Source organism: Entelurus aequoreus, linkage group LG21, assembly GCF_033978785.1.
Source record: "Entelurus aequoreus isolate RoL-2023_Sb linkage group LG21, RoL_Eaeq_v1.1, whole genome shotgun sequence".
Classification (NCBI taxonomy): domain Eukaryota; kingdom Metazoa; phylum Chordata; class Actinopteri; order Syngnathiformes; family Syngnathidae; genus Entelurus; species Entelurus aequoreus.
The window spans coordinates 18,293,031-18,308,256 of NC_084751.1; the positions used below are offsets into that span (position 1 = coordinate 18,293,031).

The 15,226-nt window shown below is 37.8% G+C and overlaps 1 protein-coding gene across 1 annotated transcript; it reads left to right on the forward strand.

Annotated features, from left to right (window-relative positions):
* Positions 1–4,403: 4,403 nt before the first annotated feature.
* On the forward strand, positions 4,404–5,891 carry cldn23.1 (claudin 23.1). The gene has a single exon (XM_062031970.1). It carries the CDS (start codon positions 4,462–4,464, stop codon positions 5,296–5,298), a length of 837 nt encoding a protein of 278 aa, XP_061887954.1. The 5' UTR covers positions 4,404–4,461; the 3' UTR covers positions 5,299–5,891.
* Positions 5,892–15,226: the final 9,335 nt, after the last annotated feature.

The window sequence follows — 15,226 nt, forward strand, 5'->3', positions numbered from 1 at the left end:
TGTAGATGCCCATATTTGCTGTACATATTTACTTAACACATGAGAAATGTTGGATACTTCTCGTGTTGCCTTATTTGTATTTGAATTTATTAAATGGATTTATATTAATGTTTGGTGCAGCCGGAGCAGAGCAGGAGGGGATAGAAAAAAGAAAAAAAGGAAGACAGAGGGGACAATTGCGGGGACAAGAGGGAGATAAGGTGGAGAGACAACAACAACATCAGCAAATACGATATGTACAAATATGATACGAAAAGCGGTAGCAAAAAAGCAGTTAGTGAAGTAAATATTAATACAACAGAAATGACAATGAACATTAAAATGGAGCAATAAAAATACAGATATAGCACTATTGATAATTAATAATAACAATAATTACCTCTATTATCAACAATACAATTGTTTCAAATGCAACAATACATATATGTAATGACAACTTGAATTAAAAAAGAAATACATACAAATACATACCTACATACAAACACACATATATATAACAATTGTAAAAAAATACATACTTACACACACACACATACAGTATATAAACAAACAAAACCATACACAGGCCGGCGGTGCAGCGATCCGGCCCGGAACCCACTGAGATGCCAGAGAAGAAAATGTGGTCTTGTTGCCCACAGCAACATGAATGAAGCCTTTTCATATTGCGTACATTGTGTTACGTGCTGTAAATATTGTTACTCATTCTTGTCAAGGGGAATTTATTGCCTATTGTGTTTTTTAAGTCTTTAAAAGAGGTAAAACTGTTTCCATTGATGATATCTCCAAGGCATCTGACTTCCTTATCATACCATGTTGGAATGTTCAATGGTTTCTTGTTAAGCAGAAAATCAGGATTATTCCAAATAGGTGTACATTGGCATGGAGTGAGTGGGGACCCAGTTATTTTCCAAAATTCCCATCAAGCTGTTAAGGTATATTAATACTTTTAAAGCAGTTGTGTTTTCGAAGAATTTGGCTAATAAAGAAATTGGGATCTCCTGGCTGAGTGATTGTTCAATATCTATCCATAAATGATCTAATAAGTTGGGATTGATACCTTTCTAATATGTATTGTAGTTTGTTTGCAAAGAAGTAATTGGAAAAATTTGGGAGTCCTAGACCCCCATATTCCTTGGGTTTTTGTAATGTTTTAAGGCTGATTCGTGCAGGATTTCGTTTCCAAAGAAACGGATTGATTTGTGAGTCTAGTGATTTAAACCAAATTTAAGAAGGTTTGGTGGGAATCATTGAAAGGAAATAATTAACCCTAGGCAAGACCATCATTTTCACGGTAGAAACCGTTTTAATAAGTGAAATGGGCAGTGTCTTCCAACACGCCAGATCATTCTCAATCGATTTTAAGATTGGGGAGTAATTCAAGTGATTCAGATCTGACAATGTGGAGGAAATATTGATATTCAGGTAATTAATGTTCCCTTTGTGCAGTGGAATCGATGAGGTGCTCTTAAAGTCAAAATTAATAGGCAACACAGTAGATTTGTACCAGTTGATGGCGTAATCTGAAATAGAACTGAATTTATCAATGAGTGAGATTGTGTCTTGAAGAGAAGAATGTGTATTTTGTAGGACAAGTAATACATCATCAGCATAAAGGCTTAAATAACTACATTCACACACACATGCTTTTCATTAGGATTCATGCCACATAATTTCAAGTAGAGTTTCCTACTTATAGAAATTATTTGGGACTCAACAAAACATTTGTATGTTGGTGTAGTGTATATATAAGACACAAAGACCTATGAGCAAAATGAAGGTGTTCTTATCGGACTACAAATCAAAAACATTAAACTGGAATGTGTTTTGTGGCGATAGGCGGGTGTGTCTGAAAGATCAAACTATGATGCCATTATCAGGTCATGGTGTATCTATCATGATGTGCTGTAACAATTGTTATTTGTCATGTTTTCCACTAGTGGTAGTAATGGTGGCACAAAAAAGTATTTTATTAGAAAGAGATGATTAACCCGTGGGAGAGCTCGAGGTTGCGTGAGACACGTTTAAAAAAAAAAGGTGATAAAAACGGGAGGGGTAAGGGTCACCAGACAAATAAGTATCTGGTTGGTTGACATAACTGTCATACTTGTTTCAACCACTCACTTCCTACGTCAGTTCAAACAACAAAGCAAAACAGAACACTCACTAGCAGCCTGGTGAACACGTTTGAATTTGTCAATTCAAATTCGACTTCCCAGTGTGAGATGTCAGCATACATACCCACACATATATACGTATGAACAGGTGAGATTTAAAAAAGTAAGATGTTGTACAAAGGTTCATTCATTCCAGCAATTAGGTTTAAAATGTGAAACTACATAATATATGACATTGGCTCCTAACATTCCATTTTAGGATATTGCATGCCCTTTTTTTGATAACTATGGCCTAGAGCAGGGGTGTCAAACTTGTTTCCATTGAGGGCCACATCATAGCCTTGGCTGCCTTCAGGGGACCGCTTGTAATTGTGAATATTTATGAATATAAATGCATAATTGCCTCATAATATGATTTGTTATGAAGTGGAAAAGGGGTAGGATTATATAAGCTCTGCTCTTCCTACTCCTTTTCGAGCATGTTGTAAAGACAAATGAAAAACGTGACGTGTCATGTTGAAACTGCTATCATGGTCGAAATAAATTTCAACCAGCCAACAACTGCCTGTGCATTTGATTATTACATTTTTCAACGTACACATTGACGGATAACTTGCTTTGAAGGCATAAGTCAAGGTGAAAAGCAGATATTTCAGTATTTATTTTTAGAAAAAAAAGGAATACACTATACAATAAAATATTTGTTGCATGAGGTGGCGACTTGTCCAGGGTGTACACTGCCTTCCGCCCGAATGCAGCTGCGATAGGCTCCAGCACCCCCGCGACCCCAAAAGGGACAAGCGGTAGAAAATGGATGGATGGATGATCAGATATTAAAGTTTAAAATATATGTAATTTTATGCAGTCCATTCACTTTTTCCGTCAAAATAGAATACGTTTAGTAAGAAAAACAAAGTAATTTATTGACGCCTTTTACCTCCAGGTTTTCGCAGGCCATGTGAAATGATGTGGTGGGCCAAATCTGGCCCCGGGCCTTGAGTTTGACCCCTTGTGGCAAATTTGTGTTTTCAAAAACTGTAAGCAATGATCATCAAAGTTATAACAAATAAAGGCATGACATAATGAGTTTATATCACGTAATAGTTTCACATTTGAAGTTGAATTGCTGAAATGAATGGACTTGTGCCCGATATTCAAATTATTTTGAATTTCACTTCTGCATATACAGCTACACCAACACCAGAACACAGTTCAGTGAGCATCAAAGGTTTGGATTTTTCTTTGTTGTTTTTAATGACACTTTTTTGCTTTAAAAAGCAGAAAAATAAGGAGAGAGGAAATGTTAGCATAGGGGATTGTTTTACAGTTTACTTTTTGCATTTGTATGGCGAGAAAAAAAACAAAACTTATTGTTGCTGGTAAATTTTACTTCAAAACACATCTCCATTGGACAATTGGCCGCACTTTGGATACCTTTGTCTTAAGGGAAATAGAGTTCTAAAATCCAACACAATGTACGCACAAATTGCTCGTAATAGTTCAGCCTTTGCCTGAGAGAGTTTCATCCACTGCTCTCCAGTTGTTAAATTCTTTATAAACTACTAACTTTCTTAAGGGGCTGATGGCTGTGTAACAAAAGACTGAAAGTGATCCCCATCGCCCCACCCCCTCAAACCAGATTATTATTCCACATGAGACACAAACTTGTCCACTGAACATTGGCAAATGATTTGGATAATGTGATTATTTGGACAAAACAAGAAGCAGTAAAGAAAAACAATGAGAAGGAGTCAGCAAGAAACGTTTTTGTGGGAGAACTTTCCGGCAGAACAACATTCCTGACATGGCCTTTCCAAACATGATTCATACTTTGATTCTCTGAGGTTTCCTCATCAGCTGTTTAATGTGATATACTTTTACTGTTTGAAATTTCCAGAGGGGACTTTTTTTTTGCTATGCTAACAGTTGATCTATTAATGCTAGTTTTGGAAGGAGGCAGTCTTATTAGGTGAATGACATGAAAATCCTGCATTTGGAATCACCACAAGCAGGAACCTGTGTGGTGAAAGCATGCTGAGTATTTGCTAAACATAATGTCATCTAAGTACTCTTTAAGTTCGTGCTAAGCTCTGAAAAGAGCTCTAATGTCTCTTCATTTGTTTCAAGATACATTTGCACGCTAAAGGAGGGTTGAAACTCCTTCTTTCCACTTAAAGCACACAAAGGCTACACCTGCCAGGTAAGACTGAGACCACGCCCACTGGCAGGTTTCACTCAGACGTGTTGTTAAAAGCACTTGTTCCAACAACCCGCAGCCATTCGCCGCTCTACTCATACACACACACTCACATACACACACACACACACACACGTCTCTAAAGTAAACATGCCGAGGCGATCAGCACAGGAATGGATGCGCCGGTCTTTGCGCACGCCCGGCATTTTCATCTTTGGTCTGGTTCTGGCCCCGTGCGGCTGGGTGCTCAACCTCACTGCCACCGTCGCCCCAAACTGGAGGACCCTGGACGAAATCCCAGACACACCGAGCAACGAGTTCATCGAGCAAGGCATCTGGGACATCTGCCGGTCCGTCACCACCTCCACGTCGTCCACGTGCAACCTGGATGACAGCACGTACTTCAATAACCAGATCATCGAAGTGGCTCGAGGTCTCATGGTGGCCGGTTTGGTCCTCACCCTGGTGGGACTGGCCGTGGCGATCCCAGGGGTCCGCTGTTGGAAAGACCGACCCAATTGGGTGGTGGCCGGCCTGGGCGGCCTGCTGATCTTCATCTCCGGGGTTCTAACCATCATCCCCATTGCCTGGTACACGCACATCCTGCCTGACATCACCACGGTGACGCCGAGAGTCAACGTGCAGGTGGGTTACTGTATCGTGCTGGGCTACATCGGCGGCATCTTTGAGGTGCTGGGCGGCTTTGTCATGTTCATTGGGATCTGTCGCTGTTGTGGCGGGAAGAACCGCGGCGAGGTGCAGGTGACCGAGAACTTGCGCAGCCGCTTCAGCACACGCCAACCGACGCCACAGCCGAGACGCGTGGATGTGCCCACCCTGAGCCGGGACCGCAGCCCCGCCCCGAGCAGCGTCCCTTACATCCGCGACACCCTGGACGACGACATCTCCTTCCCCCGTGCCAAGAGCCCAGCGGCGCGGTCGGCCAACACGTCCTACAGCGGGAGACCCTATGATGCAGACTTGTAAGGGCCAGAAAAGGTTGGACATTCTGACAACTTTGAGCGACATTTTTTTGTGCATTCAAATCAAGTCTGTTGACTGTTTTAATTTTGCATCAAATATCAGGGGAAGAGAGATCCAAAATGATTGCTAGATAAGCCAAAGTTGTTTTGAGTATTATCAAAGTGTTGCACGTCAACACTTGAAGAAAAAACTTTTTTTTTTTCTTTGGAGTTATTTAAATTGCAGGGGTGTGGTGTTATGATAGATCATTATGTGCAGTGCAATGGTAACAAACCAGATGAATCAGCATTTTTATGTAAGGAAAATCAAATGAGGTTTTTGTTAAGAAATTTCTACTAATTTATACATAGTTTAGTCCTCCTTTGGGACACTTGTGTATATATATTTTTTCTGACAAACACTAACTATAGGACATGAACATATGTCTTTTTTTTTACTGTAAATACTCTTATGCACTTTATATTGATGTGATCATTACTACTGCTACTGTATGCAAGTGCTTTATTAAAACATACATTGTTGCTGCAAGCAATTGAGTAAAAGTACAAACAAAGCTTTTATTTGTGACCTATTTTTGGCCTGTAAATAAACATCATGGTTGCAGAAGAGTGATGGTCGTAAAAAAAGAAAAGAGAATTGTGCAGTACCACACATGACTTATGGAGCAGACAGCTTAAAAGTAAACTAGTTTCAGTTCAGTGCGATTTTTCTGTGCTGGCGACCCTGTTTGTTCACTTGAAAGCTTCCAAGTATACAGACAATGTCACCTGACCGGTCTGGAAGGCTTTTCTTTGGCAGCACAGCTCGCCTTGGCTCACCTGTTTAAACTGGCTTTCACATCTCAAACAAGGCCACACTGTAAGGGACAATCGGCCCTCTATAGCTCTTCTGAGCCTTTTGGGGCCGCGGTGCAGGTCTCTATGCACCAAGCATTGTTATACAAGGCTATTCAACTTTCCGGCCCGGGAATGACACTATACATAACATTTTTGCCGCAAATTCCTAAAAGCAGTACAGTGCTCCTGTTGTATAGGGGAACTTGGATCACTGTAAAAACATTGGCCGTTCACTGCATTGAGATTTTAAACTTGCTAGCAAACAGAACACTGGGGTCCAAACTTGTGATTTACATAACTCAGGCATTCCTCAAGGCACCCCTTTTTCACAGTTACAATTGTTTTTCATAACGTGATTTATGTAACTAAGGTGTTGCTGTAGCTTGTTTACTTAAGATGCAGTCAGTAGTCATTTGTTCAACTTCTTTAGTTGTACAGTACTAGTAGTGTTCAGTACTAGTAATATTCCACAAGGTTCTATTTTAGGTCCACTGTTTTTCATTATTTTTGTTCAGTTCAAAAAACTTGTGAAAATCTCACATTTTTGCATCAGATTCTTTAAAACATTGAGTGCTGTCATAGATATATTCTTTGACTAGTTTTTTTGCAGACGGTCCTTAAAAAAACAGAGTGCTCCTTTAACTCTGACAAAATAATTAGACCCAAAATCAAACGTCTACTGTAAAGGACACCGGTTGTCGGGAATTAAAAAATAAGACTAATAGTTAGGGGTGTGGGAAAAAATCGATTCGAATTCGAATCGCGATTCTCACGTTGTGCGATTCAGAATCGATTCTCATTTTTAAAAAATCATTTTTTTTTTGTTTTTTTTAAATTAATCAATCCAACAAAACAATACACAGCAATACCATAACAATGCAATCCAATTCCAAAACCAAACCCGACCCAGCAACACTCAGAACTGCAATAAACAGAGCAATTGAGAGGAGACACAAACACGACACAGAACAAACCAAAAGTAGTGAAACAAAAATGAATATTATCAACAACAGTATCAATATTAGTTACAATTTCAATATAGCAGTGATTAAAAATCCCTCATTGACATTATCATTAGACATTTATTAAAATTAAAAAAAAAAGAACAATAGTGTCACAGTGGCTTACACTTGCATCGCATCTCATAAACTGACAACACACTGTGTCCAATATTTTCACAAAGATAAAATAAGTCATATTTTTGGTTCATTTAATAGTTAAAACAAATGTACATTATTGCAATCAGTTGATAAATCATTGTCCTTTACAATCATAAAAGCTTTTTACAAAAATCTACTACTCTGCTTGCATGTCAGCTAGGGGTGTGGGAAAAAATCGATTCGAATTCAAATTGCCATTCTCACGTTGTATGATTCAGTATCAATTCTCATGTTTCAAAAATCAATTTTCTTCCCCCGCTCCCGGCAATGTGTATGTGCCTTCTGGGCTACCGTAGGTATTGCGCAATAAGCAGTGTTGCTACCTGGTGGCTATCTGAGTTTTATTTAAGTTTATTTAATATGTAAAATGCATTAAAAAAAAAACCATCCATTGCCATGTCTTTCATAATGATTGTGAACTATAGGCACAGTTCCAAAAAAAAGTGCAATTCCCCTTTAAGCTGCTCAAGCAATCCCAGAGAAAGGTGGTATGGTCACCCTGTCAGAATGCCCAACACACGCCTCTCAAAAAGATGTGTTAAATGCTCACAGGGCGACCCAAAGAAGCGTTATGAGGACTGTATCAAAGTGTCACTGAAAGGGTTTCGTATTGACACTGAAACCTGAAAGTATTTAGTCCTTCAAACTAGACAGGCCAGCTGGTGAGGCCGTATCAGCGTTGATATCTTCAAACGTAAAAGGTTTGCGGAAGCTCAGCGGTAATGAGAGCTGCACAAATCCAAACCTGCTGCCTGCCCATATCCGAATTGCACTGATCAGTCAAACAAAGCACAAACCCTGTAATAAAGCATCCATTAGGCTTGGGTCAATTAATGAAATGATAAATTAAAATGAATTTGATAGCTTTGCTGTCATGGATAAATTGCCTTGTCCATGCGTGTTTGTTTTGTTTGTCTCTTGCTTTCAAATAGCGTGCAAGAGAGTTCGGTCCGTGCATTGCTATCAGCACGTTTATTTAATAGCAGAATTAAAGGAACAGAGTAAACCCTTGGTAAGTCATCCCCAATCTTTGCCTTGGTGAGTGGAGGCGGGACCACAAGCTTACAGGATGGACATACTGCACCAGAGAGAAGCACCACGAGGTAAGAAAAATTAGGAAGGAAGGAAAAGGATTGCAAAGCCAAATGTCTAAGAAATATTTTGCCTTCGAACCAAATGAGAAACATGAGCCCTTCAACACAGACGAACAAGAGTGTATTTCGAATGAGTTAAAAAGTGATGGCAAAAAACAAAAACATACAACAAAAAACAGAAAAAAATGTGCTTTTGCTAACAGAGATTGAGAGTCAATTTAAAAAAAATGTTGTTTACTTATTTAGTAGGGGTGTGGGAAAAAATCGATTCGAATTCGAATCGCGATTCTCATGTTGTGCGATTCAGTATCGATTCTCATTTTTAAAAAAATATATTTTTTATTTATTTATTTTATTTTTATTTTTTTATTTTTTAATTAATCAATCCAACACAACAATACACAGCAATACCATAACAATGCAATCCAATTCCAAAACCAAACCCGACCCAGCAACACTCAGAAATGCAATAAACAGAGCAATTGAGAGGAGACACAGAACAAACCAAAAGTAGTGAAACAAAAATTAATATTATCAAACACCGTATCGATATTAGTTACAATTTCAACATAGCAGTGATTAAAAATACCACATTGACATTATCATTAGACATTTATTTAAAAAAAAAAAAAAAAAGAACAATAGTGTCACAGTGGCTTACACTTGCATTGCATCTCATAAGCTTGACAACACACTGTGTCCAATATTTTCACAAAGATAAAATAAGTCATATTTTTGGTTCATTTAATAGTTAAAACAAATTTACATTATTGCAATCAGTTGATAAAACATTGTCCTTTACAATTATAAAAGCTTTTTACAAAAATCTACTACTCTGCTTGCATGTCAGCAGACTGGGGTCGATCCTGCTGAAATCCTATGTATTGAATAAATAGAGAATCGTTTTGAATCACAAAAATATCGTTTTTGAATCGAGAATCGCGTTGAATCCAAAAAAATCGATTTTGAAATGAATCGTGACCCCAAGAATCGATATTGAATCGAATCGTGGGACATCCAAAGATTCCCAGCCCTATTATTTAGTATAATTAAGTTATTGACCTTCCAGGTAAAAAAACAATTTATGAGAAATGAAAGTTAATAATATTTTAAAGCAGTGGTCCCCAACCTTTTTGTAGCTGCGGACCGGTCAACGCTTGAAAATTTGTCCCACGGACCGGTGGAGGTGGGGGTGTGTGTGTGTGGGGGGGGGCTGTATTTAAAAAAAAAAAAAAAAAAATTTTTTTTTTTTTTTACATAAATAAATACAATCATGTGTGCTTACGGACTGTATGCCTGCAGACTGTATTGATCTATATCGATATGTAATGTATATATTGTGTTTTTTATGTTGATTTCATTAAAAAAAATTAAATTTATTTATTTATTTATTTATTTTTTATTTCTTGTGCGGCCCGGTACCAAGCCCGGTGGTTGGGGACCACTGTTTTAAAGGGTTACTCGCCTTATTAGAATGACATGATTACATTAGTGCATAATTTGGTCTCAAAATAATGCTGACAATAATATTGTTTTTCGGCAATAATTTGTGGGGCAATATATTGTCCAGCAAAATGTTTTATCGGCCCAGGCCTAGCATTCATGTGGAGTCCTTGGTCTTCGTCAATGAGGACAGACCAACATGACGCAGGGTAGTGTGCCGTACTTTATGGCTGCCAAAGACAAAGAGTGTCAACTGATGAATACAGTAGCTTTCATGTACAGTACATGCCCGCCAGAAGAGGAGAGATTGCTGACAAGAGTAAATTATTGAAAAAGGTATTAGAATTTTGGATTTTGATCCAAACAATTTGTCTTAATAAAGTGACAAAAAAAAAAAATCCATATCCATTAACTAGTTTTAGAGTTATAATGGCGACATACTGTAGTAATGTGAAAACATCACTCCCTAATTACGGAAACCTCAGCCAAGGCCAAAGTGTTCATATTTGAAACCAGTTTCTGCAAAAACCTGTGATGAATTGGGCCACAGTAAGATATTAGTCTTAATTTAGATAACGGTGTACGTGCTCTCTAAAGTGAAAAAGAACAAAAATGTGCATCAACACATTTATCCAAATGTTATTCCTCACTGATTAATATATATTGTAAATTATATTTATATAGCACTTTTCTCTAGAGACTCAAAGCGCTTTATATAGTGAAACCCATTATCTACATCTTTAGGCAACATTTAAACCAGTGTGGGTGGCACTTGGAGCAAGGAGGGTAACAACAACACAACAGCAGTGACTAAGATGGTGGAAGCGGGGATCGAACTAGGAACCCTTAAGTTGCTGGCACAGCCACCTACCAACCCAGTCACGCCTCACAGGAGTCAAGTAGTTTAAGTCACATAAACACAAATCCTACAATTTCCTAGGGGAGATTACAAAAATAAGCAAATAAAAATGCTCACACTCATTGCAATAAAAAAGACTAAATCATACATTTTAGTTGTTAGTGCGCAGGTAACCGATCATTGCTGTCAATTAAAAAGCAAGTATCAAAGTTTTTAGAAAATACAAAAACATTTAGAGCTAGGTGGGTTTTGTTTTGTTTTACCTGATTACATTTCAAAATGTAATAATTTGGAATTGCATGCTTTTTGTGTTTGAGAAATAATTAACCATCATCACATGGGATTCTCTCAACAAAACTGCAAAAAAAACCTCTAAAACAAGACACCCTCTCATTCAGTTAAAATGCTTTTAATATTTACAGCATGTCTTATGGACCAAGGGGAACTGCACTTTTTTTTGGAATTTTGCCTATAGTTCACAATCATTATGATGGGTGGATGTTTTAAAATGCATTCTAAATATTAAATAAACGTAAATAAAAGTCAGCTCACAACAGAGCTAATGGGAGGTCCTCCATTCTGCCCATAAAACCAAATAAAAAAAAACATCCAAAAAGTGCCAACAATACATTTTGTGATTTGAATATTAACCAAGTATTAGTGAGATTGTTATCATGAGCGCTAACGCAAAAAAACTATTCACAGCGGCGATGTGATCACAAGCTTGTGTGTTGACTGATCAACTTCTTCCTCGTTTCCTTGCTCTTCAAACTTTATTCTAGATCATAAATCATGCCTCTCATCCGCACAGAAGAAGTCTGAATAGGTATTCCGACAAGTTGGTACACTTTGACTGCCAATTTAGACCCGGGAATGGCGAGAAAGACACAAAAAGACACTTGGTTCCACCCCCCTTCTCTTTGCAAGGATTAAGACTCATTCTTTATCTAAATGGGAATATATCAACATCCTAACAGTCGGCATCCTAATGCCAGCAGACCTTGCACAGTAAGCGATTTTTTATTATGTTTGTCGGCTCTTATAAAGTCTGTACATTCGTTTTTGAAATGTATGCTTGAAATGAGCAAATTATTGGGCAAAATTGCACGGCTCCTGTAAGCTCCACTGTAAGCAGATTTTTGATCGCATTAATGTCATATTTAGGATGCAAAAAATAATAATAATAAAAAAATTAAATAAAAATAAAATAATTTATATATATATATATATATATATATATATATATATATATATATATATATATATATATATATATATATATATATATATATATATATATATATATATATATATATATATATATATATAGTGGGGCAAAAAAGTATTTAGTCAGCCACCCATTGACAGTCAATGGGTGGCTGACTAAATACTTTTTTGCCCCACTGTATGTATATATACTGTTAATACTGTTTATACAGTATATATATACAGTATATATATATATTTATATATATATATATTATATATACAGTATATGTATATATATATATATATATATATATATATATATATATATATATATATATATATATATATATATATATATATAAATATATATATATATATATATATGTATATATATGTATATATATATATGTATATATATATATATATATATATATATATATATATATATATATATATATATATATATATATATATATATATATATATATATATATATATATATATATATATATATATATATATATACAATATGTATATCATTAATTATTATTTTTTGCATCCTAAATATGACATTAACAGGTCTCCAAGGCTGTTCACCTTGGAGACCTGCTGCGGATATGGGTACGGCCTGGCGCGAGATTTACACCTTCTCCAGACCTGTGTTCCGGGCCTGTTGTGTACAGTAAACCAACTCGTATCAAGCTCTATGCTCTCCCTCTCTGTGTTTTCTCTTCCTCCGTGTTCATTGTGCGTTGTCCTGTGTCGTGTCGTTTTAGCAGCATTTCCTCCGTTCTCGCGTTACGAGCTGTGTGTCTCGTCTCCCCGTATTCCCTCTGGTTCCCTGGCTGCCTCTTGCATCTCAACCTCCCGCCTGGACACGGACTCTGACGCCTCGCTATTTCCCCCGACTTCCTGCCTGTCTCACGGACTTTCGAGCCTGACTTGCCCCTTTTGATCTTCCGCCTCTCGCTCAACACTACCGGTAACACTCAACAGCTAATCACCATACATAGTCACACACCACACATTTGGGTTAGTTTCACACTTAATTTATTGTTTATATATACTTTGTATATATATAAATAAACCTAGAGCTAAAACGATGTCCCTGCTGTCTGTGCCGTCTCCTTCCTCCTGTACACGTAACATACATGGGTCTTAAATAGCTAAGGTACAGGAAAAGCCACTTGTTCAAAAAGTAGCTGAACCATAACAGACACACATGCCACATGACGACGAGGGAGTCAGACAGAGAGGGAAGCTTCAAGCTGATGATTAAAAAAAAAAGAAACATCCTTGAAAATGGCAGAGGGATTTTTTTCCGCAGATTTTTCCTTTAGTGATGAAGACGGCGTTCAGGTAACGCACAATAATGCGTCCCCTGGCCAAATTTAGGCATGTTCATGTGTTAAGAGAAAACAACGCCCAAAACCTTGGTTTTTATTTGTTTACTCAGAATAAACCAACATCCAAACTCTTTTCGTCATATAAGATATCGAACATAAATTTAAGAAGACACATTAAGGTGAGTTGAGTTGACGGTCTATCTGTGTTGGCCCTGCGATGAGGTGGCGACTTGTCCAGCGTGTACCCCGCCTTCTGCCCGAGTGCAGCTGGGATAGGCACACACCGCAACCCCAAAAGGGACAAGCGGTAGAACATGGACAGATGGATGGAGTTTCTGAAATATTTTACTGCACGTAACCATTACAAACTCTTCCCAAACAACATACAGGTCATTCTACTTTTTTGTCAATCTTTTCTTTTTTTGTATATTTATTGGGGTCCCTGACATTTATTTTCAAATGGCGGTCTGTGGAGCTAATTAGTGTTAATTTATTATATAGTGTTAATGTAGCAAGTTACTTTTTACAGTATAGCTGTAGGCGGTATAGCTCGGTTGGTAGAGTGGCCGTGCCAGCAACTTGAGGGTTCCAGGTTCGATCCGCCCTTCCGCCATCCTAGTCACTGCCGTTTTGTCCTTGGGCAAGACACTTTACCCACCTGCTCCCAGTGCCACCCACACTGGTTTAAATGTAACTTAGATATTGGGTTTCACTATGTAAAAGCGCTTTGAGTCACTAGAGAAAAGTGCTATATAAATATAATTCACTTCCCTTCACACTACAGTGTAGTTTGTGTTGTAGCTTGCTAAAAGTCTCAGGGGATAGCATCTCCTGTAGCTCAGCTACACTACATTTACAAACGTAACACTACATTTTTCAAGTAGCTTGCCCATCACTGATAATACTCCAATTGCTTTGAATAATTTGTTTTATTCCCCGCTGTATGTTGTACTGAAAATAATACACACTTTAGTTGTTTTAGATCTGTTTTAATCAAGAAGAGAGTCCCCATTGCATTGGCTGACAAAATCCTAGACTTTTGATATGTGTTTTGTTGCACCCTCTTTCTGAAAACATTTCCTCAGATTTGATTTCAAAATCAGAATCTTGGTCACAAATTCGCCACACTCAAATGGCCAAATGGTGTTTAATTTTTGAGCCATTTAGAATGACAGCTTTTGCTGTGTAAAACGCTATTTTTGTCTGTGGGCTTTCTAAAAATACTGTAGTATGTAGATCAGAGGTGTGGACTCGAGTCACATGACTTGGACTCGAGTCAGACTCGAGTCATGAATTTGATGACTTTAGACTCGACTTGACAAAATGTAAAGAGACTTGCAACTCGACTTAGACTTTAACATCAATGACTTGTGACTTCACTTGGACTTGAGCCTTTTGACTTGACATGACTTGCTACTTTCCCCAAAACCTAAAGCTTAAAAAGTTATTTGGGAGCGCTCCGTAGCTTTCATTTTGTACGTGTCTGTCTATCAGCGTGTGTGCTGCGTGTCAGCGTGTGTGCTCTCAGTACAACAGCCAATCAAATTAGATCTACATTGTTTTCATCACACAGCATTGATCCAATCAAATTGCAGGACAACCAATGAACAAGAGTTGTCAAACAACGCGCCAGTGAGAAAGATTTATACCAAAGTTGGTTTCGTTCGGGTATAAAAACTACGACTTGGTCAACGAATTGCCGTATGCAAATCACGCAGTTCGAATATTACAGACGGAGACGCAACAACTTCCAACTTCGTTCGACATTTGAAGTTGCACAAAGAAGGGTAAGTTTTGAATGTAAGATAACGTTTATTGGCTAAGTAACATGACTTTTATTTTCTGTGTAGTTAAATCAGTGAGGCTGTAAACTCACTGCTAACGTCATAACCATAGACATCTTATAAGGGTACACAGCATCGAGCGCTACTGCCTACTGGCGCAGACGAGACGCGAGGCCGCCATCTTGGAGTGGTGATCCGCT